Source organism: Macaca nemestrina, chromosome 5 (assembly GCF_043159975.1).
Source record: "Macaca nemestrina isolate mMacNem1 chromosome 5, mMacNem.hap1, whole genome shotgun sequence".
In the NCBI taxonomy this organism is placed as follows: domain Eukaryota; kingdom Metazoa; phylum Chordata; class Mammalia; order Primates; family Cercopithecidae; genus Macaca; species Macaca nemestrina.
In genome coordinates, this window is record NC_092129.1 from 98669732 (window position 1) to 98685554 (window position 15823).

Below are 15823 nucleotides of genomic sequence, written 5' to 3' on the forward strand. Positions count from 1 at the left end.
AGTTGGTAAAGTGAAGTTCAAATATAAAGTTCAAATATAAACTTCTAAATTAAACTATAACTGTTACTGGAAAACATTAATTAGTATCCACTGTCAATAAAACATAAATGGAAAAGTACTTAATGCTTCCTAAATCTAATGTTCTACATAGTATGGAAATTGCTCCCCGTTCCCACTTCTAAATGTACATTAGAAAAATAGAGAATTCACACCAGGTGCAGTGGTTCACACCTGTAATCCCAGCACTTTGGGAGGCCGAGGCAGGCAGATCACCTAAGATCAGGAGTTTGAGACCAGCGTGGCCAACGTGGTGAAATCCTCTCTCTCCTAAAAATAAAAAAATTAGCCAGGCATGGTGGCAGGCACCTGTAATCCCAGGTACTTGGGAGGCTGAGGCAGGAGAATCGCTTGAACCCAAGAGGCAGAGGTTGAGGAGAGCCAAGATCGCACCACTGTACTCCAGCTTGGTCAACAATAGCGAAACTCTGTCTCAAAAAAAAAAAAAAAGAAAAGAAAAGAAAGAATTAGGCCAGGTGAGGTGGCTCACACCTATAATCCCATCACTTTGGGAGGCCAAGGTGGGCGGATCACAAGGTCAGGAGTTTGAGACCAGCCTGGCCAACATGGTGAAATCCTGTCTCTACTAACAACACAAAAATCAGCTGGGCGTGGTGGCAGGTGCCTGTAATCCCAGCTACTTGGGAGGCTGAGGCAGGAGAATCACTTGAACCCAGGAGGTGGACGTGGCAGTGAGCCAAGATCGCACCATTGCACTCCAGCCTAGGCAACTGAGTGAGACTCCATCTCAAAAAAAAAAAAAAAAAGAAAAAAGAGAATTCAATAATGGCAGTTTCATTTTTGGTAAGTTTTAAAATATAATCTTGATATAAATTTGATACCAAAAGTTTTAGGTTTGGTCTCATTTTGGATTACATTCAAAATAAAGATTCAGAAATTTCAGTTATTCTAGCACCATATGGTTAATTCTAACAAGTAATACGGTTGTTTGGAGTATACCTTTATAAATATCTAGTGTAGATCTGGAGAAATTATAAACTTATATTTTATGTGTATTTGGACATTGTAGAAATGGTTTTAAAAGGATACTGGATAATTTCATTCATTTCTTCTGAGGTTGCAGAATTTGCATCCGTTTTTTCAGCAGCTGCCACAACTGTTGCAAAAGCCTTTTGAATAGACAAGAGAGAAGAAAATAAAAATGTCTACAGTTGCCAAACATCCTTTACTATACTTCTTTTAATGGCTGTTGATAGCTGGCACATATTCTTCACTGAAATTTAAGATTGTCAAAACTACACTGATGATCTCTTTACACCACTTATATGTTAAAAGATAAAGTAATGGTTCCTGAATAATCTAGTTTCAGAGAACTAAGAGTATGCAGAGAAAAACAAGAAACAAAGCTAGTCAAAGTTAAAAGAAAAAGAAAGCCCTGTTTCCTCTACTAATCTTACCCCAGGAAAATATCTATTTTTCTTGGAAGCAGCCAATTATGGGTAATTTTTAATGGTGACATCTGTAAGGCCTTTAATAGAGTTAAGATCTTTGTAATACTACTGTGAAGACAGAAAGAATTGTTTATTTTAAAGAATAACAACAGTTGTTTATTGCCTTGCCAAGTATTCCTTGTACTTCCTGATTGCTAAATCTGTTGTGTAGGTTTTTTCTTTTATTCAAGAGAAATGCTGGTTAATAATATGCTTTATTTTGTGAAATAACAGAACTGACCTAAATTGTTTAGTTTTTGCTTAATGCTAACTATTGGGTTAGATCACACACTTATTTTGACCTGGCATGAACACAGAATTGGCTTGGTTAAGGAATGCAGGATCAGAGGGCAGGGGATTGGGAGTGGGGGCTGTTGAGCTACCACTTCCTAAGGAACTTTTAAAGTTTGAAGTGATTTATGCTTTCCAAATAAAAGGCAAGGCATTAAACACAAGATGAATTCCAAAGCACTAAAAATATAAAAATATTCTGAGAAAGTCATCATGGGGGCCGGGAGCGGTGGCTCAAGCCTGTAATCCTAGCACTTTGGGAGGCCGAGACGGGCGGATCACGAGGTCAGGAGATCGAGACCATCCTGGCTAACACGGTGAAACCCCGTCTCTACTAATACAAGAAAATTAGCCGGGCGAGGTGGCAGGCGCCTGTAGTCCCAGCTACTCGGGAGGCTGAGGCAGGAGAATGGCGTGAACCCGGGGGGGCGGAGCTTGCAGTGAGCCGAGATCGCGCCACTGCACTCCAGCCTGGGGCACAGAGCAAGACTCCGTCTCAAAAAAAAAAAAAAAAAAAAAAAAAAAAGAAAGTCATCATGGATGGTTAGAAAAATATCCAGCTTGTTCTTTTCCCCCCAACCTACCTCTGACCAGTCTACGAGGTTGATGAGCCTGCTACACTCTAGGTGCAGTTTGTATGCTATGCAGATGTCTGGGGCGATATTCGGAATGCAGTCTTCTTCGCTTTTCAGTGCTTCATTCTAAAACATAACAGTAAACTAAGATGACTAACTTTTAGAAATTATTAGGAACAAAATCAGACATTAATGAAGCCCCCAACCTAAACTGAGTAAATCAGTAAATGGAATCTTGGTTTCCTTTATTTAGTGAGTGAGTCTATTCAGTAGTTAACCAGTTCTTGTTTAGGTTTATGTCTTGGTCACAACCCCTCTAGTTCTTAGTAACTAGAAGAATATTCCCAGGATTAGAAGATAAGCATATTTTTCATTTCAATCCATAAATTACTAATTTCTGAGACCTGAATGCACTTGCTGTAAAAAGTTTATGGAGATCTTTAGGAATACTTAATAAAATGGTACTTCCAACAATTAGCTGAATTCTAACAATTACTATACTGTATTAGTAAATACTAATAATACCACTTACCAGGGGTATAGGGTATAAATTATTTTTTAAAGAAAAGACTATGTTGTCAACACTGCAGATCTTAAGCTCTATAGAAACCATCAGTGTTTTGAAATCCATGGCTTTTACTGAGAAACACAAAGTCTTACATACATACCCTGCTTTGATATTATAATATCAGGGGTATATTACATCCCACCCAACAACAACTGAAATCGTACGAGTTCTCTTCTGTGACTCACTAGCCAAGAAGACAGATTTTGTAAGTTTTAATTTGTGGCTTATATATTAAAAATAACTGATTTTTTGGTTAAGTATGAAATTATTCAATGGTTTTCACCATCACTGAAAACCATTGACTTATATCGTCCTACTCAATACTCTTGTAATACTCTGCATGTTTGTGTGCCATTTTGCAATGAGAAGCCAATACACTGGAATGCTCTTCATAGGTTTTATGGAGTTGCTTCTTAAGTATTTACTGTGGCAAGATTTCTGCGTACTTAACTTAAAACTCTTTCATGTATATATAGCTTATTGAATGTTTAAAGTGATCATTTTGCCTAGTCATAAGAAAGCTAGTTTCTAAAACTGTGAGCTGTCTTGAGCTATTGTTTAAAGAGCTTCCAGGAGTTGATAACTGTGTCTGGACTTTAGCGAGGGCACTGCTGAAGTGTGTTGCCCCAGGAGTTTTAGTGGCAGACTGCTGGTTATCCTCTACACTCAGCTCTGCAGATGCTCTCAGAATAGATCTTTCTTTGGTTTAAAATCCAAGATGAAGTCCCAAAGTATTTCTCTTTCCCACTAGAAACAACCATTTCTGTCTTTCAGTAATTTATTAGGCCATATTGTTTAATCCCTATCTGCTGTTAAGTTTACAGGAAACATTTCCTTTATTTTCACAAGAGTAGTAACATACTCTTGAGTATTTGTGCCTATGATCTGACTTCAGCATGTCAAGGGCAAAGATTACACATTGTCAAAAACTGGCAGCAACAGTTGACTACTAATTGGTATCTCTATGGGGTTAGACATTTTTTTCTACAGTCTAAAGCATTTTTAAAAATATAGGAGAGGTGCAACCCTGAGTTGCCGACTCTCTGCTCATTAAAACATAACTGCAAATTTAGAATATTTTTGTGACAATGATGCCCAGAGCCTGAGCTAAACTAGCTGAGGTTTAGTTTAGTTCTAAATTTGATTTAGTTCTCTGATTACAGGTGCCTGTAATCCCAGCTACTTGGGAGGCTGAGGCAGGAGAATCACTTGAACCCAGGAGGTGGACATTGCAGTGAGCCAAGATCGCACTACTGCACTCCAGCCTGGGCAACAGAGTGAGACTCCATCTAAAAAAAAAAAAAAAGAGAGAATTCAATAATGGCAGTTTCATTTTTGGTAAATTTTTAAATATAATCTTGATATAAGTTGAAATTTCTGAATCTTTATTTTGAATTTAATCCAAAATGAGACCAAACCTAAACTAAACTAAATCAGAGAACTAAATGTTCATCTTACCTTTAGATAATAGTAAGGATTGTTGAGTGCAGTATGGAGGGCAATTCGCGGAGCAGCATTTAAATGCTCACGAAGGGCATGGGCAGCGCTGAAGTACACCACCTCATGGAGAGGCTGTGTCTCAGGAGGCAGAAGGTATTCTCTGAAACAGCCAGTCAGGCATCCATGTTTAGATAAGCACAGGTTTATTTTCTTTACATATATACATATATACATTTTTTTCCTTTTAGGCTCTGTTGGACTTCAATTTCCACTACAACATTTTTGTCAATCCTCTCTCTGTAGAGGACCGAACCATTTACTAAAAGCAAAATCAACAACCAAAAACAAACGAAACAAACCCAAATATCAGATCTAATACAGTTTCACTCAGAATTGCATCTCTTCCATATAATGGGTTTTAAAACTACCTCTAGATTCTTTATAAGAAGCTGTATATTTCAGTTCTGAGTTAAACCTTTAGGAACAAATGTACATATACTATATTTCTGCTCAGAAATCTTTAAGATAGCATTTCTTAAAGTAAATGAGAAAACAGATATCTACATTTTCTAGCACTACAAACATTTAACCTTTGGCAATATTAAACAAAGGCCTGGAATTAAGAGTTCAGGAAATTCTTCTTGGATCACAGAAAATTTTTAGTTGATATCTTTCATGGAAATGACACCTCAAAAGTTTTTTTTTTTTTGAGACTGAGTTCCACTCTTGTCGCCTAGACTGGAGTGCAATGGTGCAATCTCGGCTCACTGCAACCTCTGCCTCCTGGGTTCAAGCGATTCTCCTGCCTCAGCCTCCCGAGAGGCTGGGATTAGAGGCGCCCACCAACACGCCTGGCTAATTTTTGTATTTTTAATAGAGATAAGGTTTCACCATGTTGGCCAGGCTGGTCTTGAACTCCTGACCCCAGGTGATCCACCCGCCTCGGCCTCCCAAAGTGTTGGGATTACAGGTGTGAGCCACCTCGCCCAGCCCAAAAGTTTTTTATATATTAGAATTACTTTTTACGTTAGAAGGCAGAAAAGGCTAAATCTTAGTTTCAGAGTATTGAAAAACAAATCATTAATAAAATTTCACTTATAAAAAAATCTGCCATAATTTGGGATTTTTTTCACCTATAAGCTAGATGATAAAACAATTTTAATAAATTCTGAACTAAAAAATATGGCATTAAAAATTCACTTAGCGTGTATAATGAGCCCATCAGGTGGTCTATGCCATGACAGTGATATCATCCGGGATTCCTGGAGGGTAGCAAATTGGAGGGGAGAAGCTTTGGCACACATAACCCATAGACAGAGTAATGTCACTAACTGGATTAAAGTATATAGTTAACTCACATGACTTCATAAAGAAGATTTCTGGGGCTTAGTCCAACCCTGAGCCTAAAGTATTTTGGCCACATGACAGCTTGTGTCAGCTCCTTTCCCCACCAGTACAAGCAGAGCAAAGCAGCTACCTCAGCCCAGTCACGGGACATTATTCCCCTTCTTCCAAGTATCCTTTCTCTTCTTCTGGAGAGGATACCACTCCCTAGAAATCCCCTACACTTGTGTTGTCCCAATGTGGCCAGGAGCTTTGAAGAAGAGAGGAAGTGGAAAGGGTATTCAACATGGACATCACTCTTCACCATACCCCTTTCCTCCCTCATCTCAAGAGCTAATGACCCCCTTGCTCATTCTAATTCTAGGTGCTGCTCCTTCTCCAGAGTCAACTGGAACAAAACTTGCTTGCAAAGAGTGTATGATTTTGACTTAATCCTCACTAAGGACCAGTATTCTATACCTCAGATACTGTTAACATCTTAATTACTCAAGGTTAAGTTAACTTAGCTGTAGCTTCAGGAAACAGTTTCTGTGATGGCTGGCTACCAATTTGTAATTTCTGACCATAAACTCTTCCTACACTAACCTCATGCAGTTATTTCCCAATCATTATACATGGCTGTCATTAAAAGATCTTGTTGCAGTCCCTGCTATGTAATAAGGATTGGATATCTAACAAGGCAACCAGCCAGAGTCAATTTTTACATGTGATTTATAGAAATGCAAGCATTTCCCAAGGCAAAAGACCTCTCTATCCTCAAAGAACCATCAGAGCAAAAATAAAATATCTGCCTTAATTTTGTTTCCACTGGCTACATTAGTTGAACAACAACAATGACAAATATGTTATACATTAGAATTTTTATCTGACTGTAGACTTGGAGATTGGCATAGAAATATATTTCTGTGACTTATTTACGTGAGAAGAAATAAGCAATGAGTCTGGCACTAGAGCACTGCATTATGCTCATTTTGGATTCAGACCAGACAAATGATAGGCCTTCCCTGAAAGAGTTGGTTCTGAAGGAACTGGTAGAATTAGTATCAACAAGGGCTACAAAGTTGAAGCTTGCTATTGGCAAAAACAGTAACTTAGAAAGTGGTAATTTATTCTCAGCTCTTAAGATCTGGCAACTTATTCTTGCCTGTGTTTTTGCCAAGAGCTGCTCATAGTATACTGTGAACTCTGCCTCCTGAAGTCTCCTGCTTATATTTGTCTTTAAAGGACATCCTTTCTCCATAACCCCGAGCTCTGCCCAGATGTCTGTGGTGTGGCCATTGAGGGCAGTATAAAGAAATGGAGAGAGCCTTTTGACAGGTGTCAGGAGAATGAGACTGTGTGGCCTTGCATGAGTCACAGCCCCTCTCTGGGCTTTAGCTGCCACAGGACTGACTCTTCAGTTCTCTTTTAGCTTTAACATGCTATAATTCTAATCTCTTCCCTCCTGGGACAATCTTGGTAAAGACACTAAATCCTAGTATGGGAGATTTTGTGATTTTACAACAAAACACATTTAATCATACTGAGGATTATTTCAACAACTGCTCAGAAAGGTAAAAAGTCAGACATATTAGGTGAAGGATCATGAAAGGGGAATGGCTGATGTGGTTTCAGAGCCTACAATTTGGAATTTGTAAGAACTCTGGAACCTGACATTTGGCCTAAAATTGGCAAATCACATTGTAAAATTATTTTTAGTGACTACTTGGTAAAAGGGAAGAGTCAAGAGTTTGGGGCTAGACACTCTACGAGAACAGGAAAGCCCAGTAGGGCAAGGTTAACTCTATGAGTTCTAAAATGTAATTTTTGACCAGCATTTGGCCAATATTGCAGTTCATCACTTTTTTTTTTTCTCCTTGAGATGGAGTCTTGCTCTGTTGCCTAGGCTGGAGTGCAGTGGCACGATTGCCTTACTGCAACCTCTGCCTCCTGGGTTCAAGCCATTCTCCTGCCTCAGCCTCCCGAGTAGCTGGGATTACAGGTGTGCGCCACCATGCCCAGCTATTTTTTTGTATTTTTAGTAGAGTTGGGGTTTCACCATGATGGCCAGGCTGGTCTCAAACTTCTGACCTCAAGTGATCTGCCCACCTTGGCCTCCCAAGGTGCTGGGATTACAGGTTGACCATTTTGGACCTTTTCATGGCATTAGCAATTTCTCCCCAATAAGTAGGAACAATGACTGTCCCCACATTATTCTGGAAAACAAAACTTTTAACTTTCAGAAAAGACATGTAATTTGTCAGAAAAGCACTCTTTCTCTTTAATAATTGTGCTGCTATTTTCTCAGTACTTTATTCAGTGCCTAGCCTTCTGTTGGGTTTAAACTGCTATTAAAATTTACAATAAACAAGTTCCCCCCTCACCACACTTTTTAGGTTATTAAATCATCTTCTTTTGCACACTTCTCATTTTTTTCTGTAGCATGCCCAACTTCCACCAAAATTAGGTGGGTGATTTTACACAGCTACATAAAGCTGACTTTTGGGAAATCCATGAATCAGAATGATCTGGGTTTCCTAAAAAGGAATCATCCTAAAATACAGGCTGGATTGGTAGACTTCTAAATTTACCAAGCACATGTCTCAACATAAATTTAGTGCACCTGATAATGAGGTGCGCTGGCATTGTTTAGAATTAAATGTTCTTTCTTTAGGATAAAATAGAGCAGCATGGCTAGTCTGCTCTGTTTTCTGGGCTTGGCTCAGATCCAGCATTTACTCCTAGCAAAGATTAAGTGTAATATAAATACTTTGTTATTAGATAGGGGAGAAACACTCACTTTCTAACTCATCTCTCCCCACCTGGCCTAATGAAGTAGATCAAATTTAAGCCTATATTCTTGAACTGAGAGTAAAAGAATGAACTAAGTAATTTGATTATACATCTTGATAATGATGGAAAAGGAATAAAAATTACAATTCTAAGCTGGATGGAGAGACATGAAAAGCGTTAACGCCTAACCTGGGAGAAAAATGTTCTGGATTGGCTATAGACAGCTATGACACCAGTGTTATTGGAAAAACAGCATGATTTTTAGCTCTTAAGAGCTAAATTTAGACTTACCTCACTAGACAGTCAATGAAGTTCACAGCATTTTCTCTGAGTACTTCAAATTTGGTTTGCTTCTTACTTCTTCTTAACTCCTTCATTTCCAATAAGGACTATGGATAAAAGAACATACCTTTTCTGGTGATCCTGAGACAGAAAACCCCTCAGAGGGAGCTCTGTTGCTAAGTTCTATAGAAGCAGCTGATGCCTTTTCCATAAGACAGGATGTACAGAGAAAGATCAAAATGGGTTTTGTTTATTCGTTTTATTTTTAAGGTCTGGCAAGAATCTCTCCTCAAAGGTGTTTTGCTTTATAATATACAAGTAAATTTTTAGGGAAAGAGGAAAAGGGCAGTTCACTTTACTACTAAACTACATGGCAGAGTGCTCAGTATCCACAGTTCATTAATTCATTTAAGAAAAGGACTTAACAGGATAAAGAAAAAAATCTTGCCTTTTTGCCATACTAACAGAATAGGTTCCATGTGTTTTATTTTACTTAGATTGAACTTTTACTCTACATTTATCATAATTTGGTATCATAGTACAAAGAAGGTTCTTCATTTTGACAATCAAGATCCTAAAGTTAGAACTATCTCAAAAAGAATATATTGGACATTCTGTGGCTCAATTTCCACTCTGTACTTGAATATGCATTTTAAAAAATCAAGAAAAGTAACTAAAACTAATGAGTTAGGCTCTTTTAAATCTCTCAGTTTGATCAAACAGAAAAATACATCAGATAAAAAATCAGATTTCTTTTGTGCAGCCATGTTCCCATTTTCTCTTATTGCTAGCTAATTCTTTCTCTTGCTGAGCCCACAGAATGGTTTCCACCTATGTTAGCTAGTAGATTCCAGAATGGGTATATGTAGAGTGATGATGGCAATGGGACTAACAGGATGTTCAACTTAGAAGTGAGTTAAAAGTCTGCTTTGTTCCTGGTTGTGGTTTAAAAATGAAAACAAAAACATCCAGGCAGAGCTAATCTAGAGCACAAACTGAAAAAAGGGAGTGTCACAGGATGCACCTGGAAGGAAGGAAAGTGATCTGACCTTCTGAAGATGATACAGGTCTGTCTTCTGAAGCCCCTTTGGCTGTGACCCAGAAGCATCTTCTTCCTCTTTGTCTTCTGCTTTTAATACAAAACCAATAGACATCAATGAGGGTAAATCCAAGTCAAAAGAATAAACATTTCTACTATTCCAAAGGAAGTAAAAGTTTCACCTATATATATATTTTTAATGTGGCAAGAGATCAAGATTCCATCTGATAAATGATTTCTTACAGAAGCTGAAGGCCAATAATACATAACTTGTGCTGTAGTGATGTCTTCAAAAAACCAGCTACTGAATTTTAGAAGTGTTACCACAATGAAAACAAAACAAAATACAATCTAACAAAACTCCCTCAAACCAACAGCAAAAAGTCTCAAAAAAAATTTTTTTTTTTTTTTCCCAGATGGAGTCTTGCTCTGTTGCCCAGGCTGGAGTGCAGTGGCGCCATCTTGGCTCACTGCAACCTCCTCCTCCCAGGTTCAAGTGATTCTCCTGCCTCAGCTTCCCAAATAGCTGGGATTACAGGTGTCTGCCACCATGCCTGGCTAATTTTTGTATTTTTAGTAGAGAAGGGGTTTTGCCATGTTGGCCAGGCTGGTCTCAAACTCCTGACCTCAGGTGATCCACCTGCCTCAGCCTCCCAAAGTGCTGGGATTACAGGCGTGAGCCACCACGCCCAGCGAGTCTCAAATATTTTTGATGTTATTTATACATAGCTTTTTAAAAAAATCATACAAACTTAAACCTGTTTTCCTTTGATTATGTCAAGATTGTAAACAACACAATTTGAGTATGAAGAGGGTAGTGTCTAAGAGTTTTGAAATAATCCACTAAAACGTAAAGGCATCATGGTTCTTTAGCAAAGGGAAAGAAAACCATAACTGCTTAAATGTATAGCTGTGCTCCTTCTAGAGAGCATAAAGCTCTCATATTCTCTTTCAAGTGCAGGTTGGGTTTTGTGAACTCCACACACATGGTTTGTTTGGCCTAAAACGATGACAGGAGGATGCAGCTGGAGAATATGTACTGGCTTAAAGAATAAACTGCTTTTTAGCTATAAGTAATTTCTAGTTCAAAAAAGACATAACTAAAGGTTAAAATGTCTACTAGCTTCTTTGTCCCATGTCATTAACATGTAGTCTGCTACATGTTAATAAACCCAATATACCTTTGAAATAAATCTAATATGGGCTGAACGAAGTGCCTCATTCCTATAATCCCAGCACTTTGGGAGACCACAGTGGGAGGATCACCTGAGACAAGGAGTTCGAGACCAGGCTGAGAAAAATAGTGAGACACTATCTCTATTTAAAAAAAAACAACAAAAACAATTAATTAGGTTGATGATGGGGCTCATGCCTGTAATCGCAACACTTTGGGAGGTTGAGGCAGGCAGATTGCTTGAACCCAGCAGTTCGAGACCAGCCTGAGCAACATGGCAAAACCTCATCCCTACAAAAATACAAAACAATTAGCCAAGTATGGTGGGACGTGCCTATAGTCCCAGGTCCTTGAGAGGCTGAAATGGGAGGATCGTTCCTGGGAGGTAGAGGCTGCAGTGAGCTCATCATGCTACTGCACTCCAGCCTGGACAACAGAGGGAGACTCTGTCTCCAAAGAAAGAAAAAAAAAATCAGCTGGGTGTTGTGGCCCTTTTCTGTAGTCCTAGCTACTCAGGAGGTGGAGGCAGGAGGATTACTTGAGCCCAGGAGCTCTGAGGTAACAGTGAGCTATGACTGCATCACTGCACTTAAGCCTGGAAAGCACAGCAAGATCCTGTCTCAAAAAAATCTGATATGACACTCTGCCCTACTTAACTCTTCCCAACTGTAATTTTAAAACCAAACTGTAATATGTAATAAATGTTAAGGAACAGAGATAGCATATAGCCAAATATTTCTACTCATCCAATGTGGGGAGTTTTAATTTCAGTTTATTATTAATAATGAGTCACTTCTGAAAATTAGGAAATAACAGACATTTCTTCAAGACAGTGGTTTTGCTTTAATTTGTAAAATTCTTTATTCTTTAGGCTACTAATCATCTTAATCTCCAACCTTCCCATTTCAAAAGCTGCATTCCTTTATTCAGTTCTAGCATAGAATTTGTTTTTTAATTAGAGCTCATATAATATGAGCTCTAATTAAAATTTTATCTAGATTACCTCTAGTTAATGGTATCCAGCAAAAAAAGATGAAAAATTGTATGTGCCGTTTATTTTTACAGAAATCTCTGTAAATCCAATTTTGTAAAAGATTGAAATTTACACCTTATTTACCTTTTATTTTTCTAAGCCTTTTACTCTATTTATGTACTTAAGGGTGGCCCCTTGCTGATCCAATGATCACTACTAGGGCGTATTTAAATTGTGAATCAGCAATAGAAAAACAATGAACTAGTGGTTAAGAGAGATGGGCTCTGGTCTGAGTGCTACCACTAGCTGTGTGATCTCAAACAAGCTACTGTCTTTTCCTAGACTTTAGTTTCTGGTTATAGCTGAACTCAACGATCTTAATGATACCAATATCCAGCCCTTAAAATTTTGTGTTCTGAAAAGTAGTTCAGCTCATGCTGCAGTGGCAAGAGCAATACCCACACATAACCTGAAAGAAAACCCCTTAGTGCCTGTTGATGACTTCCGCACTCTGGCTGCTCAGGCCATTCTAGTCAGGCAAACATTCTCTTTCATCTTCCATGACTGAGCACTCATCAAGTGCCTCACATTGCAGCTATGGAGAGATATGAGAAGATTTTTGCAAAAGCAGTTTCCTAAAGCCAAAAGATTTTTAAGACAAAGAAGTACTTGCCAAACATAAAAAAGGATTAAAACGGACATTTTACATGAGACATTTTCAACATGTCATGTCCAATTCTATGTGAATATATATAAAAAACTACCTTTTCCCCCAAAACTCCATTAAAAAATTGCCCTAAATTTGGGAAAACTAAAAGGTACACACCAGTATTTTTTGTTGTTGTTATTGTTCTACTAAAAGAATACCATACTTTGGTGCTAGAAACAGCAAGAAGAGAGCCCATGAAAAGCTAGCATTTAGGGAACAGAACATGGCTACCTATATATAATCAGACACCCTAAGCATTCAGGATCTATAAATGATCATGTGGAGGTCAAGCAAAAGAGAGAAACTGTAACCCTCCAACAGTGAAGAGTGCCAGGCTGCCTCAGTTAATTTAGGACTGAAAGATTCTAGCTTTTGTAAATCCGATTAAAGTAAGCCTCATGCAGATTTTGGTAATCAACATACCAATGAGCCTCATTGCTGTGAAAGCAGTTCATAGCTATTAATTTTTCAAGCTTACAAACGATTTATGCAGTGCTTTTGAAATCTATAAAGAACTTGATGAAATGCTTAAGAAAAAACCTCTAAAAAGATTTCTTAATTATGACACCCTGCTACTCTTTCCAATATTTTTTATTTCCTTTTGTTGGCTTTTTAAAGACAAATCCTCCAAACTGTCGAACTGGAGAAAGAATTTCTTTTTCTGCCCATTTGATGCTCTTCATTGTTTAAACCAAATCTAGAAGAGAAACATTTGGCCTATTTGTGATTGTAAAATGTGATACTATGAGGCGTGGCATACTGACTGATCATGAACTACTTTATCTCTTCATCTCCAGGCACATCAGAAGGTGGGGTTTTCCATGCCATTTTAGTTAAGTGACTGTCATGGCCAATAGAATTGGGAGAATAATACACTCTTACCATCGAGGCTCTGAAACTGGGCCAGGAACTCCTCTATTCTCTTAGCTGTGCTGCCAAGGTGCTTTTCACAAGAAGACTTAAAAACCTTGAAACATTTCTCAAGTATGGTCATCAGTTCATCCTTTGCCAACATCCTAGAACAGAGTCAGTGACAGGAAATGTAATATAACTAGAAAATTAACACTTAAAAAACATTTTATTTAATGTATATTAAATGTTTCTGCTCAGAAGATAAAAGAAATTCTTCATTAGTAGCTATCAACATTTTTTGGAGAGATTTTCTCCATATATGTGACATTCAGAAGAATTCTTAAAGGTTCCTCATGATAAAGTGTAGCTTAGAAAATTTACAAAGGACTGGATTAATAGTGTGGCTCTAACACTATGTAATATAGAACAAAGTTACTATACAGATTGTATAGTAGGCATTTAATGATAGTTTTCCTTTCTTTTGATGTAAACATACATATGAAATAAGAAATGTCTACAGAAGTTATGACATGTGCTAAATATAAACTTGTTTAAAGGAACCAAAAATATAAGTACTACACTCACTTCTCTAATTATCACCATTTAAACTATGCTTTACGTCTCCTATGGGCTTTATAAACATCAGTCAGTAAACCCACTGAATTTTAAATGAAGTAGGCAATTCTAATTGTTATTTATAGCACAGGCAGAGTGGTTGAGTAGCTCATTCACAGCTATAGAAGAAATCTTTGTTAGAAATGGAGAGAAAACACAGATATTCTAAAGTTAGGACCTTGTTCTTGGAGCTTACAGGATTTCTCCACTAAGATCATACTCAGTAATGGCATCAAAAGGAATCAGACCAATATTAGGAATTTTTAAGCAGTGGCATTATACAAATACTCAAATTATTCTCAGCAAGTGCACCTAAGTCATTAAAACTATGATGATTAAAAGTTCTAATATTAACCATGAAGTAACAGACAAATCCAGAATGTGGGCATTTTGTAATACAACTAATTAACTTATGTTTGACATCTTTCATAATAAAAAAATGAGGAGAAATACTAATATTGCTAAGTTGGGAGAAAGAGAAACAAAGTTAAATAGACTATGATTACTGAGAAATTGAACTGGTTACCTGAACTAAAATTTAAACCCCAACAACAACAACAAAAAGTAGACAACCACTAAACATGGAAATTGTTCGGGGTAGACCAAATAGTAAATTTCCCCAGAGTTTTTTTTTTTAAGTATTAAAACTTATATATTCCTCTTTCTACAATAATTATTTAAGATATAATCTTTATGTGTGAAAGGCAGCTAACTGGTCAAGGAAAAATAAGCCAAGACATTTCATACTTGATTACATTTGAGATTTAAAATTTGTGGCCTTCTATTGCCCAGATAGAGTTATGACAAGAAACTTAACTCAAAGTCACATACACTTGAACAATCTGTTAAACCTGACCTTTAGGCCTATTCAAGTAGACAAGATTAGCATTTCTGGTGTCCAAGGAATCACACGCACTGACTTGCTTAGAGGGAAAAGACGGGTGAGGTACGGCTGGCAGAAGATCTAACCCAAGTTAGCAGCACGTGAAGGATTAGCTTCCCAGGATAGGGGCAGCAACAGCTACTGTCCACTTGGAGCTCCAAATAATTGAGTATCAAGGAAGGCCAAACCTAGCCTATTCTCCAGGAGACCAAAAAAGAGGGCATTATTTCATATAACTTTGGAAGCAAACTTCATTAGTCATAACTCTTAATGTGGCATTTGACTGGAGAAGGTACTCAGATTTAAATTGCCAGGCATTCAAATAGTTATTAGTTCTCTTATTTATTTATTTTTTTTTGAGACGGAATTTCACTCTTGTTGCCCAAGCTAGAGTACAATGGCGTGATCTTGGCTCACTGCAACCTCTGCCTCCCAGGTTCAAGCAATTCTGCTGCCTCAGCCTCCCGAGTAGCTATGATTATAGGCATGTGCCACCACACTCGGCTAATTTTGTATTTTTTGTAGAGGCAGGGTTTCACCATGTTGGTCAGGCTAGTCTCAAACTCCTGACGTCAGGTGATCCGCCCACCTCGGCCTCCCAAAGTGCTGGGATTACAGGTTTGAGCCACCGTGCCCGGCCTAGTCCTCTTATTCTTAGCCCAAGATTATGTTTTGCTTCCAGAGCAGAAAGATCTTATACTTTCCCAAGTATTCTCTGGATTAATGTAAAATGACAAGACTTGAGGTAAGGCTGATTAGAAATAATAACTTAACCAACCCCAATGAAGTCATTAAAAA

General features: G+C 37.9%; 1 protein-coding gene across 5 annotated transcripts in view; it reads right to left on the reverse strand.

Annotated features, from left to right (window-relative positions):
- LOC105496259 (origin recognition complex subunit 3) overlaps positions 1–15823 on the reverse strand; it is a 79907-nt gene that overhangs the window by 7183 nt on the left and 56901 nt on the right. For 4 of the 5 annotated variants that reach the window (XM_011766514.2, XM_011766495.2, XM_011766520.2 and 1 more), the window contains 6 exons: positions 13558–13691; positions 9830–9909; positions 8790–8887; positions 4401–4542; positions 2384–2500; positions 1108–1187 (listed from right to left, as the gene is read on the reverse strand). In XM_011766514.2, coding sequence (XP_011764816.2) covers positions 1108–1187; positions 2384–2500; positions 4401–4542; positions 8790–8887; positions 9830–9909; positions 13558–13691 — 651 coding nt within the window. The remainder of the gene's footprint in view (positions 1–1107; positions 1188–2383; positions 2501–4400; positions 4543–8789; positions 8888–9829; positions 9910–13557; positions 13692–15823) is intronic. The other variant, XM_011766504.2, reaches the window with a different exon arrangement.